The sequence below is a fragment of the Bicyclus anynana genome, chromosome Z (genome assembly GCF_947172395.1).
Source record: "Bicyclus anynana chromosome Z, ilBicAnyn1.1, whole genome shotgun sequence".
In the NCBI taxonomy this organism is placed as follows: domain Eukaryota; kingdom Metazoa; phylum Arthropoda; class Insecta; order Lepidoptera; family Nymphalidae; genus Bicyclus; species Bicyclus anynana.
Genome location: NC_069110.1, coordinates 3,755,281 through 3,782,733, shown reverse-complemented (window position 1 = coordinate 3,782,733; position 27,453 = coordinate 3,755,281). Strand labels below are relative to the sequence as shown.

At 37.2% G+C, this 27,453-nt stretch overlaps 1 protein-coding gene across 2 annotated transcripts in view; it reads left to right on the top strand.

The window, feature by feature from the left end:
* LOC112042884 (uncharacterized) overlaps positions 1–27,453 on the top strand; it is a 159,374-nt gene that overhangs the window by 87,616 nt on the left and 44,305 nt on the right. For both annotated transcript variants that reach the window (XM_052890583.1, XM_052890584.1), the window contains exons 6-7: positions 49–180; positions 13,754–13,921. In XM_052890583.1, coding sequence (XP_052746543.1) covers positions 49–180; positions 13,754–13,921 — 300 coding nt within the window. The remainder of the gene's footprint in view (positions 1–48; positions 181–13,753; positions 13,922–27,453) is intronic.

Below are 27,453 nucleotides of genomic sequence, written 5' to 3'. Positions count from 1 at the left end.
TGATAATTATGATGATTATAATTTTAAGCTTTAACCCGTTTGTTCTAGATTATGCGCCACTTGGAGCCTTTGGAGATAATGGCGTGTCTGATTGGCGCTATGGGCCATGACATGGAACATCCCGGCGTGAGCCAGCATTTCCTGATTGCGACCGACAACTATTTAGCGCAGTTCTATGAAGTAAGTATTTTTTAATATTAATTGATTATGAAACACGGCTAAAACTCACGTGATATTAGGTCGTAGTATGCCCGACTAGTTTCCAACCCATACTTGGCCCTTAGTCATGAGCTGGTTCTTGCATCGCGGCACGATCCAAACTGCGAAGCGGCTGCGCGACGCGCTGCTGCTCGCATTGCGCGCGCGGAGAGGGGTTGAGTGGTGGGGAGTGAAGGTTCCGTTACACTCTCCGACGGCTCATTAATGTCATCTTCATTAGACTCGTCTTCTTGTAAGCAAATCTTGTTCCAAGTTTGTTGTATGTGACAATGAAAGAAATAGCGGTTTCCACGCTGTGGGCAGCAACCATCCATGATCCCGATTAAATCGGTTTGGATCGTGCCGCGATGCAAGAACCAGCTCATGACTAAGGGCCCCGTATGGGTTCGAAACTAGTCAAGCATACTCCGACCTAATATCACGTGAGTTTTAGCCGTGTTTCATAATCAATTAATATAAATAACACTCACGATAGTTTAAATTCTAAAATATTTTTTTAATGTTGCGGTATGACATTATAGCAAAGTCAAGCCCTGTCGTGTGTGGAGTGTTGTAGTCATCTTTATGATGACTATTCATTATTAGTTGGCTGCTTTAGACGAGCATCATCGTAAGCGTCTTCTAGGCCAGCGCGTTTAACCTCAGACCTAAACTTATCAGGTGAGATCGTGGTCAAGAACGAGCCTATTCGATTTAAAACAAAAAGAAGTTGCTGTTGTTATTGCTACCTACCTCTTTATTGTGTACCTTCTACATCAGAATCGGCCCTATCGAATCACATTTCAAAACCATGGAGAGTATCATAGAAACATATATAATCCTGTCTCAATGCAGATTGTGCGGAGTTCAAGCGAGTGGCTAACAAGCTAAATCCAAACTAAACCCTCAAGGGTATCTATACTTCTATACTAATATTATAAAGAGGAAAACTTTGTTTGTTTGTAATGAATAGGCTCAAAAACTACTGGACCGATTTAAAAAATTCTTTCACCATTCGAAAGCTACCCACCCACAAGTAACATAGGCTAAATTTTATTTTGGAAAAAAATAGGGTTCCGTATTTGGGTTTTTCGGAAACAAGGTGTAATAAATCAACCAGAAAAGTTACTTATTTTGAGTACGCTGCCTAAACTATAAAAGATAGAACCATAAAATGTTCAAGTTAATTGTAGGGATAATAAATATCTACAAAAAAGTCCGGCGCACACTATACCTATCTTTCTCGAGTGAGGTTAAAAATCTTAAAATTTCTTTGGACATAAGTATGATGCTGATAATATTTGGTCTTTGAATGATTAAAATTGGACCTTTGGTTTTAGGGTAGGGGTAGTTGAATGTTTACATCAAGCTTCACGCGGACGAAGTCGCGGGCGTCCGCTATCTAGTATAAACTAAAGTACTCTTTAACTGTCCGCTGGAAAAGGTCTAGACATCGCCAGATATATAGGTAACATGGTGTATCGGTCACGCTCATATTCTTTGTGTTTACTTTAATGACTCTACCAACTCTTCGGAAGGCAGGATCGACTATCTAATCAACCTATCGCGATTCCGGACATGGGCCTTTTGTAGGGACTTCCAAGCACCCCGATTTAGTTACAGTTTTTTGGTTAAGTTCCATATAATTTCTTTGAATTCCTGATAATTACGTACGAGGAGTTTTTATTGACGGTACGAGTATAATGGACTTATCGGTGGTCTTAACGGTGGCAGAAAAGTTCCCCCTACAACCTCAAAAACTATATTTATTTATATTATAATACTAGCGGACTTTCGCGACTTCGTCCGCGTGAAACTCGGTGTAAACTTTCAACTACCCCTACCCTACCCTACTCTACCCTACCCCTACACTGTCATTGTCAAAAAATTATAGGGATAGGCCCCTTCATTTTTTAACTTTTTTCGGTTATAAGAACCTGCTCCTGACAATAACAAAAACATCAAAAAGAAAATAGTGAAATATATATATAGATTAACAATAAATTTCCGTAAGAGCGTAAACTAATAAACACCAAATACGAATTCAGGAAAAGCATCTTTATTAAATTTTAATCCGGAGTTAACGAAATGCATAAAAGACTTTAATTTTTGGCTGTTAATAGCTTTACCTTATACAAAAAATCCCTGGGGATTGCTCATTTAAAATACAATTTCAAGCTTAATTTTATTGAAATTATAGTATGGCAACAGAATCAACTGTTAATTTAAAAGTGAATGGAATTTCACGGAAATTATATTACAGCGTACATGGCTGAAATATGGCGAATATTTGGTGGATAATGAGAGCGATGGTTAGTTTCCTGTAAAGTCATAATTTGAGAGAGATTTTTTTTTATTATTTACAATTTAGTTCTTGACTTCAATCTCACCTGATGGTAAGTGATGATGCAATCTAAGATGGAATCGGGCTAACTTGTTTGGATGAGGATGAAAGTCCACACCCCTTTCGGTTTCTACACGACATCGTAACGAAACGCTAAATCGCTCGATAGGGTGGTAACTAGCCACGGCCGAAGCCTCCCACCAGCCAGACAATTCAATTAAGAAAACCTCAATCGGCCCGGCCGGGGATCGAACCCAGGACCTCTTTTTTGCAAATCCGTGACGTTATATAACAAAGATAATACAAGAATATCACGTATGTACTCCTATGTGAATAGATTTTCACTGGCACAAACTCATTCACATACTGACATTGTATGGTGTATATGAGGAAAGGCGTAAAAACATGTTTTCATCAATAGATGGTGTCGGAGAAAGTCAAGAAGACGCCTTTGAGCTTTCACTGAAAACACTGCCTTTAATGTCTTTGAGGCATATAACAATACCATACATCGTAGCATATTCCTCTTTTAGAGCTTTTCAAAAAAGTCTGGGATGGCATATATCTATCTTTTAAAGTAAAGTACTATATCTACTCATTTTATCTTCTAAATAAAACCGGCCAAGTGTGTGTCGGGTTACGCGCAGTGTAGGGTTCCGTAGATTAAATGAGCAATTTTAGCATAATAAATATTTATTTTTGTTTTATTTAAAAAAAAAAATATTCTGTCTGTATTTATGTGTATAGTTATAGTACTCGTAGTGGTGATAGCAGCAATGTGTCTACACTATGGGATAAAAAATGCAAAAAAACAATTATTTATATTAGTAGTGTTATTTTCTTTGTTTTTTTTTTTTGTAAGGACTGCATATAGCAGTGAAAGCCTCCTCCAATTGCAGTCATTGTACTCTGTCTCTGGCTGTTCGTTGCCATGTTTTTCCAGCAACCCTGACTATAGCGTCACTACAACTTCTTAATAGTATACCTCGTCTGCGTTTGGTGTCTGGTATGTATTAGTTTGTAATCATTTGCGACCATCTTTCGTCTGTTGTTCTTTGTATGTGTGTCTGCCCATTTCCATTTAAGGTTTTATTTACAAAACTCAAAATTATAGCTTTCTTGTAATAATAATATCTGCGCTAAACCGCGGACTGACGGACGAACGGTCGGCCGGTTATGGCGAAATTATAAGGGTTCCTTGTTAACTACGGAGCCCTTAAAATTATCACGTATATGGTATATGAGATCCGTGATAGCCGTTCTCAGCGTGTGTGAAGTTTGCCACCAGCGTGATGGACAATTGATCTGACCCCTCTCATTTTGAAAGGAGACTCGTGCTCAACAGTAAGCCGAATATGGGTTGCTAATGATGATGAATTATGATGTTGATTTTGTCATGTATGAAGTAACGGGCATTAGCTAGTTAATGTAGAAATGGTAACAAAATCATACTAGACTAATGGCTTAATGACTCGATGGAACTCGAAAGTTTCAAAGAGCTGCTAGACCGTGAAGGCTTTACGCGGTAATCGTCTATTAAGTAGCACTTGAGCCGTAGGAAACGTCCACACTAAAGCCGAAAACTATAAGCCAACTTTACACATTATTATTATTCCTCTCAACAACCGCAAAATTATAGAAATATCTTATTTTATTGTAAGGAGGGTATTACACAAATGGTAAAAATGCTTTTAGGTTAATTGTAAAGTTCAATACTCATTTATTTCGACTAACGAGCTTAAGCTAAGCCTAGTTTACAAGCACTTTTGAAAAGTCAGGTTTGTGGTTTGTCTGTTCGGAGTGACTAGTGATTCTACCACAGGCCCAGAACGTAAGATCTGCTAAGAGCCGACAAGAAACTCAATAGGATAGTTTTGTACTTAAATTGATCACTATCGTTCTACTAGATTAAAAAAAAATATCATATTTGGTTGAGACGAGATTACATGAAACGACATGACAATACGAGCCAAAACGCCTGTCAGCCATGATGGTCTATATTTCAATTGTTTCATGACGTCACGTTAACTAATCCTTTACCAAACGGAGTGTTTCACAAAAATGTTAGTTAATGATTAGTTTTGACATTTAGTCCATCAAGTAACATTGTGACGTCACAAAACTAACAACAGATTTTTTGACGTTTGGAATATTTGAATACATGATTTTTAAATTAAGTCTTGTATGGAATCCTTAACCTATACTATGAAATCGATATATTTCGGACCCTTATTACATGCGAAATTAATATTGTTTATATTAAATTTGATATGAGTCAACTATCAGCCTATTTTAATGACCCACAAGGCCAGGACTTGCTCCTTAACCCCTTGCAATAGTATATTCCATAAATCTATTATTGGAATTAATAAAAAACTATTTTCTTAGATCACATGTGGACGTCCCCTTAATACACAGTCTTGTTTCGCTAAAAGCAATTGAGTTCTCTCACGGAATCGTACAAAGTCAATATTAGAGTTAATCGTTTGCCACCAGCTTATTGCGGCTCGATTGCAATACGGATTGAAAACTAATTGGCGATGCAAAGGAAAATATTATCGAGTCCAGAACAAAGAACGTCAATATTGTACGAGTATTAAACGAGCACTCTACTATATTCAACGCCAATTAGTGTAATATTCGTATAGATAAGTCTCGCTGCTGCTCCGAAATAAAAGTACCTACGTATCATTTTATTTTATTCACAAATGTATTCATATTATTTATTTCTTTATTAAAAACTAAATTCAAATTCAAAATTCATTTATTTCAAGTAGGCTCAGTTTACAAGCACTTTTGACACGTCAGTTGACTATTTGTAAAGATTCTATTCACCGGTTTGGAAGGCAAGTTCTGCTGAGAAGATACCGACAAGAAACTCTACAGTTGCTCTTTTGAATAAGTCATACAGTATTATAATTTACAACTGATAAAAATTACATTACAATTTCTTATAGTTTTATTTCCTGTGTGAAGTTGGAATCTGATCCAATGGCCTCAAAGCACCTTTATCGTTAAGGAACTCATCAATAGTGTAGTAACCTCGACTAAGTAAATGTTTTTTAACACATTGCTTAAAGTTGTGCATTGGCAAGTCCATATACTAAAATACTATGAATATGTGGGGAATTACTATAAATACCTAAGCTTGATAGCCCAGTGGATATGACCTCTGCCTCAGATTCTGGAGGGTGTGGGCTCGAATAACGTCCAGGGCATGCACCTCCAACTTTTCAGTTGTGTGCATTTTAAGAAATTAAATATCACATATCTCAAACGGTGAAGGAAAAACATCGTGAGGAAACCTACACACCAGAGATTTTTCTTAATTCTCTACGTGTGTGAAGTCTGCCAATCCGCATTGGGCCAGTGTGGCTATTGGCCTAACCCCTCTCATTCTTTGAGGAGACTCGAGCTCAGCAGTGAACCGAATATGGATTGATAATGATGATGATGACCTAAACTTGTTATAGGTATTTTAGACACAATTATCGCTTGGTCGATTTTTTGTTTGTTCATATTAGTATAGACTTGAAAAATATACATGTCATACGCTGCAAGCTCAGAATACAGGCTGCAAGCTTCTAAAATGAAATGCAAGTTTCAATAATCCGCTTACAGTACGAGGCATCCTTTGTGTGGTATTCATACCAATTTGTCGAAAAGTCTAACAGACAGAGTAATTGCCGTAACCTTTAAAGCTGACAGTAACAATGAACATGGAATGAAAATCGTTTTCCTATCATCTACAAATGAGAACGCAATTTATATTCAACTGAATTGAGTGTCTATACGGGTTTATGTTTATGTTTACGTTCTTCAATTATAAATTGCCGTATGCCAATTAATGTTATGAATTAGAATGTGAGTATTGGTTGCTACGCTTTCACGTTTAATTATGTATTTACTTTATATTTATTTAATAAGGAACCTAACGACAAGTCCATATGTTACGAATATGTATATTTATTAATAATGAACTTAATGCCTCTTTGGCATATGCTATTTGAAACAGATGATCTCAAAAGAAAGAAAGAATAAGCATTTAACATTATCATCCTACCGCTTACTGCATTTGATTAGCGTTGTGGGCCTAAGCTCCTATTGCCTTTTCAATAAGCCGTGCCGGTAGCCGTGGACTAGTATATACAAGACAAGATAAGTTGATAATAATATAATAACCAACTATGGGCGAAACAACACTGCGGTGCGTCATTGCATCGCAAAAACGATGCCGCAAAGCAATGCGATGCGTTAACGTCGCTTAGGACATCGTACGATAAACGTATTAGCTTAGACTCTAGTCAGGTATGGACGGCATTACACGTATTCTAGTTTTGCTTGCGTTAAGACGATAACGATGATTTGTTTATTGACAAACTATGTGTTATTAATATGGCCCATATTTGTACTGCAAATATGGGGCCATGTTAAAATTCATCTGATGTACTAATAATGCGACAGGCTGGCGTCGACTTTATTAAACGAAAAGAGAGATGGGATAGCGTCGTAATTATGGTACAATGCCAATACTTACTATTGAATGTTTTTATTTTGTTTTATAGTATAGTAGTAGGTATATACTTGAACAAATCACCCATCCGATGTTAAGTGGTAACAATCTCCGATATACGAGTACTCTTGGATCGAGTGACTGTTAAGAGTTTTGCGATTTTATAAAAGCTGAAAAATCGTAATCCGAAGTCTTGTTTGTTTGTGGTCCTGTTTCAAATCTTGGGTCGGTATAAATAATACTGTGCTTTACTTTCAGTGAGAAATTTTCATTAAAACTATATATTTATAAAAAAAAAGCCTGACTGCATAAGCGTATCTAATGAACTGAAAAGAGAAAAACAAGTATCAAAATGATAAAATAGTAGTAATAGTTTTGTGTTTCTATAATCATACTAGCGGACCCGGTTAAGCTTCACTTTGACTTATGTACCCTACCCTACCCTACGCCTACCCTACCCATACCCTACCCCTACCTTACCCCTACCCTACCTCCACATGATATCCCTTATATCGTTAGATATATTTTTTTATTTGAGGTGACCTGACAATTGTACTTGGGACTTTCCGGTTTTTATGCAAAATATACAATGTGCCAGAGAAGTCGTCGTTCAACCTAATTGAACTAATTAATAACCCATTGCTAGGTTTGGATAGGCTGTATAATAGGGATGGATATCATGCTTGATCTTAGTTCACCGTTCCACTAGGTTGACAGGCATTCAGAGTTAGTACTCGTAATTGATTAATTAATCTAGCTATGCGGTATTGAGTCCAACAATGTTTGTAATTCGGCCGCAGAATTGCAAAATTGTGGTCGCTTGATTGACAATACGAGTCGGTTTGTGAAACTGTAGAACGAGAGACGTAAATTGTCTGTAAGCGAACGGTCTTACAAGCGATTACACTTTTGCAGCTCACGAAGAATTCAGTTATATCCACTGGCGTGGACTGTGTTCAGTCAGAGTCACAGAAAATATATGTACCGACGATACACTCCGCAACGTCATTTAAAGAAATAGTGACTTTCGCTTCGACATAATACAGTGCAATTCAGTTCGAACAAAATTAATAGCCTACCGTTTTATTTAACTACAACTATTATCTATTCTAACAACGTTAGGGTTGTCTTCACTTACAAAATACTCAATACTAGGTTCCATGCGTGTGAGTAATGTAAAGAACATATTGTGGTGGGGAGGTACTTATTGGGTTTTTATTATACTTATTAAAGCCATTAAATTATACGTATGTAAGTAGGTAGTTAATCTTTTAAACAGAACTTATAAGTAGATATCTAACTAAACTTATAAGTATAATAATATAATATTGTAATTGTCAATTGTATGATATGATTTTAATTTTTAACAAACTACATACTTGAATATGGGTGATATAAATAAGAAAACCAAAGTAGGTAACGAAACTATCAGTATCACTATTAGAATAGAATAAAATAGAAATCATTTATTTGTTAACACAACACATAACTACATAATAACTTGAAACTAATATACTATATAATATATGCATATATATATATACATATATAGAAAATATGTTGTGCCAAAAAAATGGACCTGACTCAGCTAAAATTTGTTGTGAGTACATCTGTACCCACAACGCTGGTATTCTGCCAGACCCTTAAGAGGGAAGAACAGAACACATAAAATAAGTCAAACAAAAATAATTATATCACTAATAAAATAAAATATTAATTACCTTATTATTATTAATGATGTAAGTAACTTTACTGTTGTCATTAAACCCGTCTTATGATTAGAAATAAATTATAAGATTCCAATTTTTTTATTATGTAAGAATCTAAATTCGCTACATTTTTGCTTCATTTTGGTTTAATAATAATACGAAATAAGCGATGCGGCGCGTGAGCAACGAACGTGTGCAATCGGAGCGGTGCATGAGTCGCGACACCTGAATTGGTCGCTCTAGAGTGGCCCATCCATGTGCTTCTTCTTCTTTCTTTCTTCTGGACCGTTTCCGCACTTAGCCATGTAATTGGCCGTTGTGCGTGGGTCCCTCGGTGTAGGTTCCCGCTGGATTTATTCCATCCAGCCGAGCTCGCACCAGAAGCTTCGCGGCCGCCCAGGTCGCCGATAGCCTCATGGAGTGTCGCTGAGGAACCAATGTAGGTTGCTCGTTGTTCCGTTACGCCTCTGCAACTGAGCATAACGTGTAGGGTGTCTCGTTTTCCTCCATGCAGGCTCTGCACAGTGGACTGTCAGTCATATCTAGAATTGAAAGGTGTTTGTTTAGCGGGCAGTGACCTGTTATTAGGCCAACTACTGTTCTCAACTTATCTCGTGTCCATGTGCTTTCAGCGTTCTGCTAAAACGTAGAATGCGGCCTGACAGAGAGAAGCACTGACTTATATTTTAACAGATCCTTCAAATCCTGTTTGCTTCGCTTTTTTGTCGTATCTTTACAAATTATAAAATATTCCGCACCGATTCTCGGTTGGCGATAAATTCGAAGATTACTGAACGAATTTTAATACGGTGGTCGCCGAAATTTATCAATCGCTCACAAGATATGTGATAATAATCAGCTAAAATATCCGCTTGCTTATTTTATCGAATGTCTATGGGATGAGCGTCTCTTAGTGTCGTAGCAATGCTACGAAAGTTTTCATTTGTTTGCATTACTTTGAAATTTCAAAAATCATGGCCTGCCTATTCACTATTTTGGTCTCTATCAACCTATTGAAATAAACATCAAATCAATTGACACAATAACATATACATACAGTATGATATCCACCAGTAAGCACCGGATGACATTTGTTACTTAGAATCATCTCGATACATCAAAGATTGAGGATTAGCCTGCAGGAAAAGACAACATTTAGGGCTGGCCGCATACACTTGTTTTCCATATTGTTATGTACACACTAAATTTGTTCCGTTCGGAAAACCGAACACGGAAAACGGATTCGGAAATTAATACGGAAAACGAGTGTATGCGGCGGGCCTAATATAGTAGCTTACATGCATACAAGTTTATTAAGTTAAATGGAGTCTTTAGCTCGTAGGCGTTGTATATTAAATAGGAATTTACTGTGCTACGAAGTTGCTACGAAAATAATTAAACTTATGTGTGCAAGGAGTTACGTGGATTTATTCATCATAGTTCCCGACATAGGTATACATACGATGCTAATAAATAAAATGGCCTACTTGATACCTTGTTCAGTTAAGTTGTGAAATACTTAATTTTTAAAATGGCTAATATACGAGTAAGGCCTGGAGTAGACTTGTTACCTTTCTGAAACGTATATCATCATATCAATATGATATGATGAAATAATACGACCTCTGCCTTCGATTCGGAGGGCGTAGGTTCGAATCCGGTGCGGCGCATGCACCCCCAACTTTTCAGTTTTGTGCATTTTAAGAAATTAAATATCACGTGTCTGTTTTTTTTAATAGATATTTAAAAAAACGCCTTAAAATCTATTGCATAGTTTCAAGATTTAAGCAAAGATATATGGACAGAGAAAGCGACTTTGTTTTATACTATGTAGTGATGTACATAAAGGTTCACGCCACTTCTGTCAAAATCGCTTTTAGGATTTGAGTATTATAGTTTTTTTTGTTCTATTATTCTCCTGCGATCGGTTGAAATTATGGGCTGGAGCGTTGTGGGGTTTGGCGGTTAGGAGCAATCTTTCCCAGTGGGAGAAACTCTATATAAATGTTATGTACATATGTGGATTTTAATCAAAAATGTTCCGTCTTTTCAAGCGTCGAATTGGCTGTGGTATAGTTAATTGGACAGCCAAGCCATTCGGATTTTTTTCTGAGCGTTGTACTTGTTGTTACTGGATTTTATTAATTATTATAATTATTCAATTTTTAATATTAATTATTAATTTTTATTTAATTTTGTTTTATTTAGTAATATAGTTAACAGTTACTTTAGTAATATAGTTAGTTAGAGATCCGTGATAGTCCAGTGAATATGAACTTTGCCTCAGATTCTGGAGGGTGTGGATTCGAATCCGGGACATGCACCTCCAACTTTTCAGTTCTGTGCATACTACTACTATACTACGTACAAGTAGGTGTCGGCACCAAAAATACGCAACGGCGCCTACGTGTACCGGTATTTCCAGAAATTGAGATATCGACCGGCCCTTGAGGTATTGGATCGGAAATTAAAAGCGAATGTTCGTCGGTTCTCGTCAAAATTTGTTTCACAATATCACTCGCTATTTAATAACATACATTATGATACCTATTTACGACTATTTGTGACAGGAATGGAGAAAGCTTAAATGTGATCTTGGAAGATAGAGCTACTAATGGACTCCTATATTATAGTACTCATTGAAATTATTTAAAGCTTACTTTAGTAATGCGTTGTTGCATCGAACCGCTTTGAAGAGTTGATATATTTAAATGGTGCTTATCTGTATTACAACCTGTTATCACAAAATATATGAGGAAACAGTTACCTTGTGTTTGGGCTTAATGAATTTGTATCGATGAGCATTTTACGTATAGATGGGTTGTCACTGTCATTAGGGGTCTGGTGATGGAGACGTGGGACAATTAAGGGAACTCCTCAACGGTTTACAGTAGCTACCTTGTGTTTGGGCTTGATAAATTTGTATTGATGAGAACTTTACATCTAAATGTGTTGTGACTGTCATTAGGGGACTGGTGATAGACACGAGGGACAGTTAAGGGAACTCCTCAACGGTTTACGGTAGCTACCTTGTGTCTGGGCTTGATAAATTTGTAATAATGAGAACTTTACATCTAGGTGTGTTGTGACGTTGACGTCGGTTGTATTTTTTTATTAAATTTTTTGGAAAAAAAACATTATATTATATTGATGGTTAAAATCATATATCTTATGACTTATAAAATATTTTGGATTGCAAATCATTGAGCGCCTTTAATATGTCTATATCTCTGTATATTATTGAAAAAAAAATCGTTAAGTAATAGATACTTATCTTCTACGTATCACTCGTTCGTCAAGTTTTGATCTTCGTTATAACATATAAATAAAAAATATCGGAACCGACATTGTAATCGTAGTTGTAAAATGACCTTATTAGCATTCTCGGTATCGAAACTCGATGTAACTTTAATATGAAAATGTTAGCTGTAATATTTTAACTTATATTTTGCTTTGAATCAAGCAAAGCTTTGCAGCAAAACTTTTTTAAGTTAGACTTATTGGAAAAGCGACCGGTATCTGTCGATGTTTTCTCGATACTTCGCGCTCAAGGGAAAATTTTTCTTTTGATAAAATACATACTTTATTACTTTGCTACGAGTATATTTCTTAGAACGAAACATCAACTTAAAAGTTTAATAAAATATCTTGACAACTTCACCCGTAGTTTGTTAAAAAAACAATATTGTTGAAGTAGGTTATTTAATGTTATTTACAACAACACAACGTTAAATACAACGTTAGTAACATATACAGCATTGCTGACAGCATCAGCAATGCTAACATCATATTGATCTGTCCGTAAGTGCTTTCGATGTTTGTATTGACGTTTCTTTACGTGTAAAGGCAATCCGTCTCCAGTGAATAGAAGAACTTGCTTTTTTGGTTTATTTGTCCTATCCTGGTTTCCTGTTATCCTGGTTATCCTGGTTTCGAATCAAGTGTTTGGGCTTTAAAAAGCTGAGGTTTTTACGTTAAAACACATGTCCTTATCACGGTTTTTTTTTTATTCTTTACAAGTTAGCCCTTGACTACAATCTCACCTGATGGTAAGTGATGATGCAGATGGAAGCGTACTAACTTGTTAGGAGGAGGATGAAAATCCACACCCCTTCCGGTTTCTACACGGCATCGTACCGGAACGCTAAATCGCTTGGCGGTAATCGTCTTTGCCGGTAGGGTGGTAACTAGCCACGGCCGAAGCCAGACAGACCTGGACAAATTAAGAAAATCTCAATCTGCCCAGCCGGGGATCGAACCCAGGACCTCAGTTGAAACTTTCCTATTTCAGCACATTAGGGGTTGAATTTTATAAAATCTTGAATCACATTATATTTTCTATTTTTTTTTGTGATTTATGAACAAAGTTTTAAATGTAACTCTAAAAATTAAAGATTTTCCGTACAAAGTTTAAACCCCTATTTCACCCCCTTCTATTTTTATTTTAGGGTCAAAAGTACACTATGTATTGCTCTAAGGTTCCATTTACCATTATAACAAAACATTATATCATTTTGATTGGTTCAGCCGTTTAGCTATAAAAAGGTAACAAACCAAACAGACAGACAGACATACATACTTTAGCATTTAAAATATTAGTATAGATTTGTTTTTTAGGAAAAAATCTTCAATTTATCCTCATTATCAACCCATATTCGGCTCACTGCTGAGCTCGAGTCTCCTCTCAGAATGAGAGAGGTCACACGGGCCCAATGCAGATTGGCAGACTTCACACACGAAGAGAATTAAGAAAATTCTCTGGTATGCAGGCTTCCTTGCGTTGTTTTTCCTTCAACGTTTGAAACACGTGATATTTAATTTCTTAAAATGCACACAACTGAAAAGTTGGAGGTGCATGCCCCGGACCGGATTTGAACCCACACCCTCCGGAATCGAAGACGGAGGTCATATCAACTTCTCTCTCTCTCTCTCAATTAGCTTCTTAAAAAAGACTCATTATGGTGACGATGATAATTTTTTTGTCACCAGAACAAATCTGTGTTGGAAAACCATCACTGGCGTGCGGCTAACAGTTGCCTGATCGAGAGTGGCGTGATAGAGTCACCAGAGCATTGCAAGGAGCTTCAGCTTCAGATAAAGTCACTTATTATGGCGACGGACATCACCAGGCAGGATGAATTCTTGGATCGATTCCGGGTAAGTCTACATTAAACAATAACTTTCAAATAAAATCTTAAGAGTAACTACAATCTGGGCCCCCAATGTTTGACGCTACATGCGTTGACACAGCACCGTGTCATATCAGGGAGAGAGAATCAAGACCAGGAGCCGCAGCAGAAAAAGCTGAAACTGGTAAGTGGCTTAAGTATGCCTCTCTGACAGAGTTACATATTTGTACCTTTTGCCGTGGAGACCCCTTGGGCCATGGAGTCGTAGTTTCAAAAAATTTCACCGAATCATTTCACCGCGGCTGTTGCCTCGACTGATGACAGAAGGGCTGGCTAATTTTTTGCACAAAGGATCAGCCTGGCTGTCCAGCGCAGAAATGCAGCCAGTATTCTTGCCACCATTCCACGTGGGCATGATTTGTATAACTATAGGATAAGTTAGATTAAGTTCCTTATTGTTCTTTCTCAATAAAAAAAAGATTTAAAATAAAATACATATTGTCATTTTTAACTTTATATTATATATATTATTAGGGGTTAAAGTATGAAATTGCCGATTTGTACTGAAAATCTAAATTGTTTATTTTTAAATTTTAACAAATTAATTTAATCAAAATAGTTGCCAATATTATCTATACATTGCTGCCATCTAATGGGAAGGTCATTAATGACTGAACTGATGAATCTAGACTGCACAAACTGTGTGTACTGCCTCCTGGGAAGAAAACTTCTTGTCACGTAGATAATTGTCCAAATCACGAAAAAAATGGTAGTCCGTTGGAGCAAGGTCTGGTGAATACGGAGGATGACGAATAGTTTCTAACTGCAGTTCCTGAAGGGTTAAAATGGTTTCTCGTGCTGTGTGAGGTCTCGCGTTGTCGTGGAGCAATAATGGTGAAGATCGATTCACGAGTCGGGGCTGTTTAACTGCTAGTTTTATCAACATGGTTCGGAGTTCGGCACAATAGACATTATTGCTTGACCAGATCGGAGAAAACTATAGTGAATAACACCATGCTGAGACCACCAAACAGTTACCATTACCTTTTTATTGGTAAGTTTTGCTTTAGGACACTGTTGTGGCATTTGACCTGGGGTCAGCCATTGCATTTTTCTTTTCCGGTTATCATAAAGAATACACTTTTCATCACATGTTACAATTCGATCCAATATTCCTTAATTTCTGTACCGGGTCAACAAGGCAACACAAGTTTCAACACGCGTTTCTTTCTGCAGATCAGTCAAATCATGAGGCACCCATTTTTCGTATTTTTTTTATTTTATTGATTTGACGCAAGTGAGTCAATATTGTAGGTAAGGTAACGTTAAACCATGCCGCTAATTCCTGGGTAGTTTGACTAGGATTGGCTTCCACTATCTCTCTTAATTCATCGTTATTCACCTGTGTGGGCGGTCTTCCTCGTGGCTCATTCTTTAAGTCGAAATTTCCATCACGAAAGCGTTTAAACCAAAATCGCACGGTGCGTTCATTAGTAGACCCCTCTCCAAACGCAACATTGATATTGCGTTAGTTCCGCGTCGGAACTCGTATTCAAAAATCACTCGAATTTTCGCAGCCGATATTCAAATGTTTCACATTGTTTAAAAAAAGAACATCATAGAAACCATTTGAAAAAAGTTTCATTCGAAAACCTCAAACCATGAAGATTCTATGTCAATTCAAAAAACCTATTGCAATAAAACGGCAATTTCATACTTTAACCCCTATTATTTTAACACTTCAAATTTTTAAAAGTGCATTTACTAATTTTTCGTTTAAGCGATTTTCTTTTTGAACCGGTGGTAGAGTCTTTTAGAATAAATTGATTAGATTTATAGATTTGACCAAACCATTTTTTTTCTATTTTCGAAAACGAAGGACTCACAAGATTTATTCACAACTTTTCTTCGCTTAATTCGCTCCCAAATACCCATAAGTATAAAGGTTGAAAATTTTCGAACTTTTACACAAAGCTTTTATTGCTTTTATGTAATTTCTTCTGCTAATAGAAATATTAGTATAAAAACAAAATACCCGACCGCATATCACTAGTAATTAAATTAAAAGAAAAATCACCCGTCTGGTAATGAACATTATCAAACGACCTGTAGGAATGAATAGCTTTGGATTATTATTTGAGACTGTATATTGAATAGATTACCAAATGGGAGTAAAGAAAAAAGTACTTTATGTATATGTATGTAGCATAGCGCCATTTTCATTTTAAATTTAATGCCTTAAATATCACTAAGTAATTTCAAGCGGCGGGCTTACTAGTACATCCATAACTCTGTGCTAGATTGATCACCATTCGAGCGAGATTCCTATCGATCTTGAATAATGACTGTTGACACTCGGTTATTATAATATATCGAACAGTGCGCGTTGCCAGTGATGACTTACGGATCCGAGACTTGGTCGCTAACTATGGGCTTTATAAGAAGGCTCAAAGTCACTCAGCGGGCGATGGAGCGTGCTATGCTTGGAGTTTCTCTGCGTGATCGAATCAGAAATGAGGAGATCCGCAGACGAACTAAAGTCACTGACATAGCTCAGCGAGTCGCGAAGCTGAAGTGGCAGTGGACAGGCCACATAGTTCGAAGAACCGATGGACGTTGGGGTCCCAAGGTGCTGGAATGGTGACCCCGCACCGGAAAGCGCAGTGTTGGTCGACCCCCCACCAGGTGGACTGACGACATCGAGCGAGTCGCAGGGAGCTGCTGGATGCTGGCGGCTCGAGATCGTTTTGTTTGGAAGTCCAAGCAAGAGGCCTTTGTCCAGCAGTCGCAGGACGTCCATCGGCTGACATTTATAATAAATATTTGAAAATAAATCTCAATATTTAACCGAAAGGTCATGACGATATCCTGAAAGCCGTTTGACGTAGAAAGATGAAATTTGGCAAGAATTTAGTTCATAGATAATTAAGACAGAACTCAATTCGACGCATTTCTTTCTTTTTAACCGACTTCCAAAAAGGAGGAGGTTCTACGTTCGGCTGTATGTATGTTTTTTTTTTTTATGTCCAGCGATAATTCCGTCGTTTGTGGACCGATTTGGAAAATTCTTTTTTTGTTTTGAAGGGTTTGATTTCAGGGTGGTCCCATTTTTTTCATGTCAGGATCTGATGATGGCATCCTGGAGAAATTGAGGGGAACTTTCGAAAATCGTAAGGACGGCTAGTGCGTTTGTTAGTGTTTTCATAAGGTATTTTAAACCACTACAATTTTATGAAGGTCTGGAGTTGGTCTGATGATGGAGCCGAAACACAGACGATGGAACTCGTCAACGATTTACAGCAGGTATCTTTTGTTTGGGCTTGATTTATTTGTATTGATGAGTACTTTCCACCTAGATGGGTTGTGACTGTATTAAAGAAGAAGAAGAAGAAGAAGGACAGTTAAGGGAACTCCTCGACGGTTCACAGTAGCTACCTTATGTTTTGACTTGATAATTTTGTATTGATGAGAACTTTCCACCTGGATAGGTTGTGACTGTATTAGGGGTCTGGTGACGAAGATGAAGGAGAGTTAAGGGAACTCCTCGACGGTTCACAGTAGCTACCTTGTGTTTGGACTTGATAAATTTTATATTGGTGAGAACTTTCCAACCATATGGATTGTGACTGCATAGGGGGTCTGGTGATGAAGACGGGGGACAGTCACCATTCACGTTTTTCTCAATATTCATATTACGTCTGGATAAAGGGGCAGTGAAATTTTGTATATGAGTTAACGTTAACGTTAAAAATAACGTTTCATTTGTGTTCACACTCAGTAGGTGTGCTAACACTAAAAATTTAAAAATAAAAATTTTAATAAAAAAAATTCAACCGACTTCCAACTCGAAAATTAAACTAAACTAAAAAGCAAAAAATAACATCTTACCTATATGCTACCTTCTGATCAGTTTGAAGGCGGTGCCAAGCCAGTGATGTTTTAATTTAAGCCGTTTAAATTACAAAATTTCTGTGGTTCTTTCAGAAACGGCTTTAATTAAAACATGACACGGCGGCGGAACCATACAATACGTTCCGTTTTAAGGCATACCGACCCTTGATCCAACAATCAAACGAAAACATTAGTAACTAGCGGAAACCCGAACCCCTACCCTACCTCTACCCTAGCCCTACCCTACCCCTACCCCTACACTATCCCCACCCTACCCCTACCCTAGTACTACTAATATCAAATTGTCATCCATACGTCATTACATATCTGTCATTATACGTCAATTACATAGCTTTCATTTGCGTTTTGCTTTTTATGTCAAGTCACACGGGAATGCTGTCGAACGGGATAAAAAAGTATCCTATGTCCTTCTCCTGGCTCTAAACTACCTCCCTGCTAATTTTCAGCTAAATCAGTTCAGCCGTGCTTGATTTATAAGTGGAGTAACTAACAAGACTTTCTTTTATATATAGACTTATTATTAGTAACGTTTAATCAACGTTCAAAAGTTTACATTACATCGCTCAACCCGACTAGTTGAGGTAATCACATAGATACATCGTTCAGATAATTAGTATTATCTGATGAATAGCTTAGAGGGACCTTTGATCGGTTTTTCATTTTACTCCGTCCTAAAGAGATTTGCTGAAATTAATGACGTAGGTATCCACAGTCCAATGTTATTCTTATTTAATTTTAGCAAATCAATTTTTGAATTGGTTTTGAATCTTTCAATCTTCGTTCTGCTGATTTTGAAACAAATTATTACAAAATACTAGCCAACGCACCGCGGTTTCACCCGCGTAGTTTTCGTTCCCGAAAGAAAACGGGAATAAAATATAGCCTATGACACTCACAAATAACGTATAAATATCATTATTGTAGTGGTAAAAGATATTTTAAAATCAGTTCTGTAAACCCAGAGATTAGACCCTACAATACCACAGACTTCATCATCATCATCATAAAGAACCCATATTTGGCTCACTGCTGAGCTCGAGTCTCCTCTCACAACGAGACGGGTTAGGCTACCACGCTGGCCCAATGCGGATTGGCAGACTTCACACACGCTGAGAATTATAAAAATTCTCTGGTATGCAGGTTTCCTCACGATGTTTTTCCTTCACCGTTTGAGACACGTGATATTTAATTTCTTGAAATGCACACAACTGAAATGTTGGAGGTGCATGCCCCGGACCGGATTCGAACTCACACTTCCCGGAATCGGAGGCAGAGTTCGTATTCACTGGGCTATCACGTCTTTACCTCTTTATAATATTAGTCTAGATACATAATATTTTTGATGAGTATAAAATATATTTTAGTTCTTAAAGTAAATACGCCTACAGTAGCTTTGTTGCCATACATAATATAACTAGCGGAACCGGTCAAGCTTTGCTTTGACTTATGTTCACTTCTTCCCTACTCCTACTCTACTAGCCTAACCCTACTATTCCCCTACCCTACCCTTTTCCTACCCCTATCCTACCCCTACCCTATTTCTACCCAACCTCACCTTTTCAACCTTCCTTCCACGAATATTTCAAGACCAAGATAAGATAAATCCGTTCAGCCGTTCTCGAGTTTCACACATCACAGACACATTGAAACTTTATAATGACTGTATTACTAAACAATTTCGAGCAAATTAATTTGGAAGTTTCTATTAAACAATAAATTTGTATATTAGTACTCGTAAAGCCAATGTTTTCACATATCTTTGTTCCATACAGAGGAAAATAATAACAAATGAAAGTATTTAATGAAACTAATTAACTACCAACAATTTTATAAAGGAAAAGATATATTTAATGAAATATTTTTATCTAAGAGTCTAGTTAGCCTTATAGTCTAAGATCCGGTATTAGAAATATATACCCTCATCAGTCATTCATTAGTGCTATGACATAAATGATAGATAGTTCACAATGACACATTGCAAATAGTTTGCCTAGTTAAATTGCGGCCTAACACATTTTTCATACAAAATCTAGGAAACCATGAACTAGATCAAAGGCAACCTAACGCACTTAAATTAAGCATGAAATAAGCTTTCATTTGACATATTACGTACAACCCCACAGTTGTAGCGTGAAAGCAGGCAACCTTTACTTTCCATATCCTTCATTTTGTATATCCTATTTAATGAAACGATGTACATTTTTTTTAATTAAACAATGAGGAAAGGAGATTAAATAAATATAAAACAATTATGCACTTAATACTATCCGGCCGCAATTTAACTAGGCAACCCATGTGCAATGTGCAACGTGAATATTTTCCATAATTTATTTCTTATCCCATATAAATAACAGATGAGGGTAAATATTTGTTATGCCGGATCTCATACTATTATATGTGACGGATGAAAGCGCAGTCCCGTCCTAATTAAAACGGTGCAATATGATGAAATATTTCTAAGAAATAAAAGTTGTTTTTCTTTTATATGAGTTCTAGGAGAGAGAGAGAGACCTTTCATATTTCTCGGCTAATGAACAAATATAATACGCAACAAATTATGAGAACTCAATTTTTAAAAATGATTTTAAGTCTGGCAATATTTTGTTGCTTTATAAAAAACTAGCGGACGCCCTCGACTGCGTCCGCGTGGAAATCAATGTAAACTTTCAAGCCCTATTTCACCACTTTAGTGTAAAATAAATTTTTTGTTGGGGGGCATTATATAATCTATAAATTTAAAATGCCCCCCAAGAAAAATTTTCAAAATTACTTCAATGTACAGAATGTACAAAATGTACAGAATTCGTATTATAAGTATAGATTCTAGATGGCGCTAGTAGTACTCTATGCCACGGTAATGTTTGATGTTACAAATGGTATAAGTAAAATCTCAAAATGCGAAAAAATATTATAGAATTCGACCATTTTTTGTTATAAGTATAGATAAAATATGCAAATATTAGGGTACATATTAAGAAACAATTTCTTCTATGTATTTTTTTATATATTGGTATTCAATTATATAATTTCAATATTTATTATCGCTTAATATAGGTATATTAGCTGACCTGGCAAATATCGTTTTGGCTTATAAATTTTGGGGTTAATATAATTAAGAGATAAGAAAAATATAAATTTTGCCCGATTCTCAGGCTTACCTAATATGCACACAGAACTTTATAAAAATCAGCCCAGCCGTTTCGGAGCAGTTTAGTAAGAAACACCGAGTCACGAGAATTTTGTAAATATATTAGACAGGTAATTGAAACACCCCTATTTGCGTTTGGGGTGAAAAAGTCACTATTGTGTGTATGTATGTGTGCGTGTAGCACGGCTCAAGGGAAGTTTGTCACGAAAATCCTTTGTTCTCCAAGCGTTTACCGATACCGGGGCAATGACTCCTTTAGATGAGAAATATACGAAACGTATTGGTAATGTTTGATTGAATTTATTAGAAATTTTGCCAATATATGTTGAAGTCTTACGTAAATTGCAATGCCATATTTCGTTTTTCATTTCATATACGCGTACGTCAACAATTTTATAAAGTACCATAGGGATGATGACAGTTTTTTAAATTGTATATAAATTAAGAGTATGGTAACAGTAAAGCAATTATGAAAAAGTAACACGGTATCTGCGATCATTACTTTCGGAACTCAGGAGGGTCAGATTTGCGGCGCTGCCACGGATCCCTGAAAAACGCCCCATACAAAATGGCACGAATTAACGACGTCGTAGATCATAATGATCGTTAGATTTGTATGGGCGTCAAACAAAATTACAAATATCTTTGTTATTTGTGCGTTTATGTTTGTTGGTCAAATGTTGGAAAATGTCACATTTAATGGAAGGTAACTAAACTGTATAATTATATAACTTTCATCTAATTACGATAAAAGATTTTTAATAGATTTTGAAAATTTATACCTAATCTTATTTATTTTGCAAACATCCAGATAATGTTTGCTTAAATTAGTTAACATTGACCTTATTTACCCGAATGTCTCATGAAAATTAATATATTCAAACCTAGTCATCATCCCCGTTTTCGTTGCTTTGTTTACGTGTAGAATTTGTAGTGTTATTGGAATTAAAATTTTAGAATGGCATTCAAAGCGATCAATGGGTGGTTCGTGGTGGTGGTGGTTCAATATTATTTTTATCTTATTCGTAATACCTTTTCGTGATCTGTTTTTCTAAATAATTATTACTTTGCCATTAATAATTATTACTTTTGGCAATTCTGGCTGGTGGGAGGCTGCGGCCGTGGCTACTTACCACCCTACCGACAAAGACGTACCGCCAAGCGATTTAGCGTTCCGGCACGATGTCGTGTAGAAACCGAAAGGGGTGTAGGAGGATGAAAAAAAAAATGTCGTGTAGAAACCGAAAGGGTACACCCATTTCGGTTTCTACACGACATATTTTTTTCATCCTCCTCCTAAGAAGTTATCCCGATTCCATCTTAAATTACATTCATCATCACTCAGCATCAGTTGAGTTAGTCAAGGGCTAACTTGTAAAGAATAAAAAAAGTAAGCAATTTTAAAAGAAGGTGTGATTGTAATGACGTTAATGTCAGAAATAAAAGTAAAATTGTTTGTCACACCTCACTAGGTTACAAAAAATGACAAAAATATATACTAATATATATAATAATACCTTATTCGACCAATTTAGAGCCTCAGTATCTCAAACAGCAAAGCACAGGACTTTTGTCGTACCCACTTCTAATACAGTCTTTCTCAACTGGTTAGAGGGAATAGGGCGTATTTAAAAGATATGGCAAATATCATTCATGCCCTGACCGGAACAAAGCAATACTGATAGTATATTACCATTATAGTCGTAATTACTACTACTTCGAACGAGTTCTGATCAAATATGTATAAATAAAATTGATGTGTTTGTCTGTGACTTCAAGTTAACTGTATTTTTTCAAGTGATTATACTTACACGATACTAAAACGTAGTTATTTACACGATACTAAAACGCAACCAGGGTTTTTTAAATTTGTTGTATGTCTGTCTACTTGGCCGGGCTATCTGGAACGACTGAGCCGATTTAAACGGGACTTTTACTGGAAGGTAGAGCAGGTTATGGAGCTACATGTAGACTACTTTTTATTACGAAAAATACATGGTTAGTGGACGTCCGTTAAGAACGGATTTTGCGACAGGGCCGGATTACGGAGGTCTAAAGGTTATTGCAAGTTTATGAAAAAATAATTTAAACGGGTCGAAATCGAAGGCGTCCTCTAGTAAAGATGTAAAGTTGAAAAAAAATAAGGTCCTGCACGGCTGTTCTCTAACAATGTTTTGTAAAATTCGCAAGTGCGAGTTTCGAATTCACCACTATCTTTCTCATCTCTATCGTCCATATCAACCCATATACGGCTCACTGCTGAGCTCGAGTCTCCTCTCAGAATAAGAGGGGTTAGGCCAATAGTCCACCACGCTGGCCCAATGCGGATTGGCAGACTTCACACACGTAGAGAATTAAGAAATTCTCTGGTATGCAGGTTTCCTCACGATGTTTTCCTTCACCGATTGAGACACGTGATATTTAATTTCTTAAAATGCACACAACTGAAAAGTTGGAGGTGCATGCCCCGGACCGGATTCGAACCCACACCGTCCGAAATCAGAGGCAGAGGTCATGTCCGCTGGACTATAACGGCTCTATATCTCATTCTATAGTATCGTGTTAAACAGAGAGAGATAGAGGCGAATTAGAAACTCGCACTTGCGAGTTATAAAAATATCGTTACAGAATAGCCTAGCAGATATCACAGGTTCTCACTTTGTATATTTTAATTTAAAATGTTCGTATTTCGCTATAAACACCCCCGGGGACGTGTCAAATGCATCCCGATCGAGCGTGTCGGTAACAGTTGAAGCTTAGCTGTGTAGGTTTGACCTGGATGCCTGGGGCGGACCTATTTCCGTGCCTCCCATTTCGAAATATCGAGAATTCAATATTGTTCAGCTTTAGTGATTAACATTTAGTAACTACTTAAATACGAAGCTTCACGAACTTTCTATTTACGGGAATTGCAAAAGCTGTAACGTGCTTAACTTAACTTAACCTAACTTTAAAAGATTATCATCGTCATGATCATTAATAGCCGATGGACCCCCACTGTTGAACATAAGCCACTTGCATGGACTTCCAATCAATACAGGTCTCGATCCGCGAGCATCCAGCAGCTCCGTGCAACCTATTTGATGTCCTCGATTCACCTAGGGGGTCGACCAACACTCCGCTTTCTGATGTGGGGCCGCCATTCCATCACCTTGGGACCCCAACGTCCATCGGCTCTTCGAACTATGTGGCCAGCCCATTGTTACTTCAGCTTCGCGACTCGTTCAACTATGTTAGTGACTCTGGTTCTTCTGCGGATCTCCTTATTTCTAATTTGATGATGCAAAGAAACTCCAAGCATAGCTCGCTCCATCGCCCGCTGAGTGACTTTGTACTTTAATTAATTAATTCTTTAAACAAAAATACCATAAACAAAACCACCATAAAAAGCTTTAGATTTGAAAATGTAATTGACTGTATTGGCACCGCCTTCAAAGTGATCAGAAGGTATATTTATTTTTGTGATTTTGAAGTCAGTTTAATGTTTTTGGTAAAAAGATTTTATGATTATTAATAACGAGTGTACTCGTAACAGCAATTATCATTAAACAATTTTGCGATTGGATTGATTTCAAATGGCAATGGTATTAGGCATCACAGAGCACAAAGCACATAAGCTGCTTAGGAACATCATCAGAATATGAAGCCAATATTAATGTCATAATGGCACTCAGTCAAATCCGAACTAATTGAATGTGCTTGATACCATACTTTATCATCTACACGTTAGTGCTCGTTCACGTTAACTCGCGGACGCGGAAGCGGGCGCGGTTACAAATTATCAAACACACTGCAGTGCCGTAAGGCATAAAAATGGTAAAACCTTGGATCCCACAGCCACACAGATCATTTTATATGCATCATCAAATGTTTGACTATATTATTAAAACCTCAATAATAAAAAAGTGTAAAAAAATCGCGATTACAACATTTTTTTAAATAGTTTGTATACAAAAATAACTTTAATTTTCATTTAAAACGTGCGATTTGTTCGATTTTGATAATTGTTTATTATTAGAAGGGGTACATTCCCATATAAATTTGGAAAAACATTTCCTTTATTTAGGGTAGGAAAACAGTTGATTATAACTTTTTATTATTTAATTCGATTTTGTTAATTCTTTTTTATTGACAAGAGTATATTTTGAAACTGGTCTGATATAATTTAAAAAAAACAATTCCTATCCTTCAGGTAGTAAAACAGGGGATAATTGATTGTTTACCCAAACCAATCATACCCTTTTATTGAGTTATTGAGTGGTCTGATTTTAATAATTCTTTTTTATTTTATAATATAAAAATGGTTACATATAAATTTGGAAAAACTATTCCAACTCTAAGGGTAGGTTGACAGGGGATGATTTATTTATCCCCGTATTATTTTATCATCAACCCATATTCGGCTCTCTGCTAGGCACGAGTCTCCTCTTATAATGATATTAATATATGATAAAGTTATACACTTTTCTCTCATTTATTTATTACTTCTTTTTTTTTAAATTTTTAACAATATAAGTGTAAAATACAAAACATTATTAAAAATTTATAAAAAAAATTCACCCTCCCGCTGCGGGACATTTGAGTGCCCAAGCAACCGGTGGTCAGGGCTCCAGAGTGAGGAACCTCCTCACAATACGCGCCGTCTCAAGAATCACTGCCTTTTGTATCCGACTCTTGATCCAACAGTTAAGCGAAAGCTTCTTAAGGTGTTGGTCGAAGCTTTTCGCTATAAGACCATTGACTGAAACAACTATCGGAACAATAATAGTTGACTCAACATTCCACATGGCGGTAATCTCGTGAGCAAGGTCCAAGTATTTTGATACTTTTTCCTTTTCGGCTTTAACCAGATTATCGTCATGTGGAACCGTAATATCAACAATTATTGCACGACGCACTGACCGATCGACTAGCACTATATCAGGTCTATTGGCTACAATATACCTGTCAGTGATAATCGTTCGGTCCCAGTAGAGCAATGCACTGCTATTTTCAAGAACTGACGCTGGGTCGTACCTATAGTAAGGCATCTCAAAATCGATAAGGTCATATTGAAGAGCAAGCTGTTGGTGGATTATCTTGGCTACTTGATTATGTCTGTGCAAGTATTCGCCGTTAGCAAGGTGAGAACACCCGGACACAATATGCCTGAGGGACTCCCCAGGACGATGACACGCTCGACAGATGTCTAGAGTGCCATCTTTCATAATGTGTTTCCGGTAGTTTCTCGTCTTTATAACTTCGTCCATAATTGCACAGACAAAACCCTCGGTTTCCCCAAAGAGGTCACCAAATTGCAACCAAGATACAGATGTTATTTGATCTACATCCGGCCCAGTAAGGGCCTTGTAGAATCGTCCATGCAACTCCTTGCTCTTCCATATTGCCACACGATCTGAGTTACTGATTACTATAGGCTTGCGCCAGTTCTCTTTGCCTAGGGATAGCGAGGTAAGTCCCTTATCCACTGCAACGACATCCTGAAACATACTCACATTCATCTTGAGAAAATGATCTCTGAGATTGCACACCTCACGATTATGGAGGTTCTTGGCGTTTAAGAAGCCACGTCCTCCACACTTGCGTGGGATGTACAATCTCATTACAGATGAACGGGGGTGATGCATCCGGTATGACGTCAGCAGTTTGCGGACTTTACAGTCCAGGGAATCCAGTTCGGTTTGAGTCCACTTTAGAATGCCAAAAGTGTATATGAGTAAGGGCATGACCCAGCTATTGAAGGCACGCACCTTGTTACCGCCTGATAAAAGACTTTTTAGGACTTTTTTCAGGCGGCCAAAGAAGCGTTCCTTCACTACCTGTTTCATATTCCCTGTTTCAATACCAAGTGCTTCTGTCATTCCAAGGTATTTATAGGTCTCGCCTTCAAGGAGTGATCTGAGAATGATAGTTTCTGAAATAACTATATTCTCGGAGCTCACTATCCTTCCTCGCTCTACATTGATGACCGCACACTTGTCTACACCAAATTCCATCCTTATGTCATTGCTAAAGGTTTGAGTAATCTTCAGCAATGACACTAGGTCTGTACGCTTTGATGCATACAGCTTGAGGTCATCCATGTAAAGCAAGTGAGATATGAGCTCACCACCCCTGCGAAGGCGAAAGCCTAGCCCTGAATCCCGCAGTAAAGTTCTGAGAGGATTAAGGGCTAGACAAAACCACAAAGGGCTCAAACTATCGCCCTGGAAAATACCTCGCCTAATCCCTATCAGTTCATTCGATTCAGAACACTCAGAAGCGCCTGGGTGACGAAGAACTGTCATCCACTGTCTCATACATGACTCAAGAAAAGAGCATAGTGTTGTATCGACCTTGTACAACCGCATGACCTCCATGAGCCATGAATGAGGCACCGAATCATAGGCCTTCTTGTAGTCTATCCAAGCAGCCGTGAGATTTTTTCTGTTTCGCCGAACCTGTTGGCAAATAGCAGTGTCTATGAGGAGAAGTTCCTTTGTACCACGAGACCGGGCCTT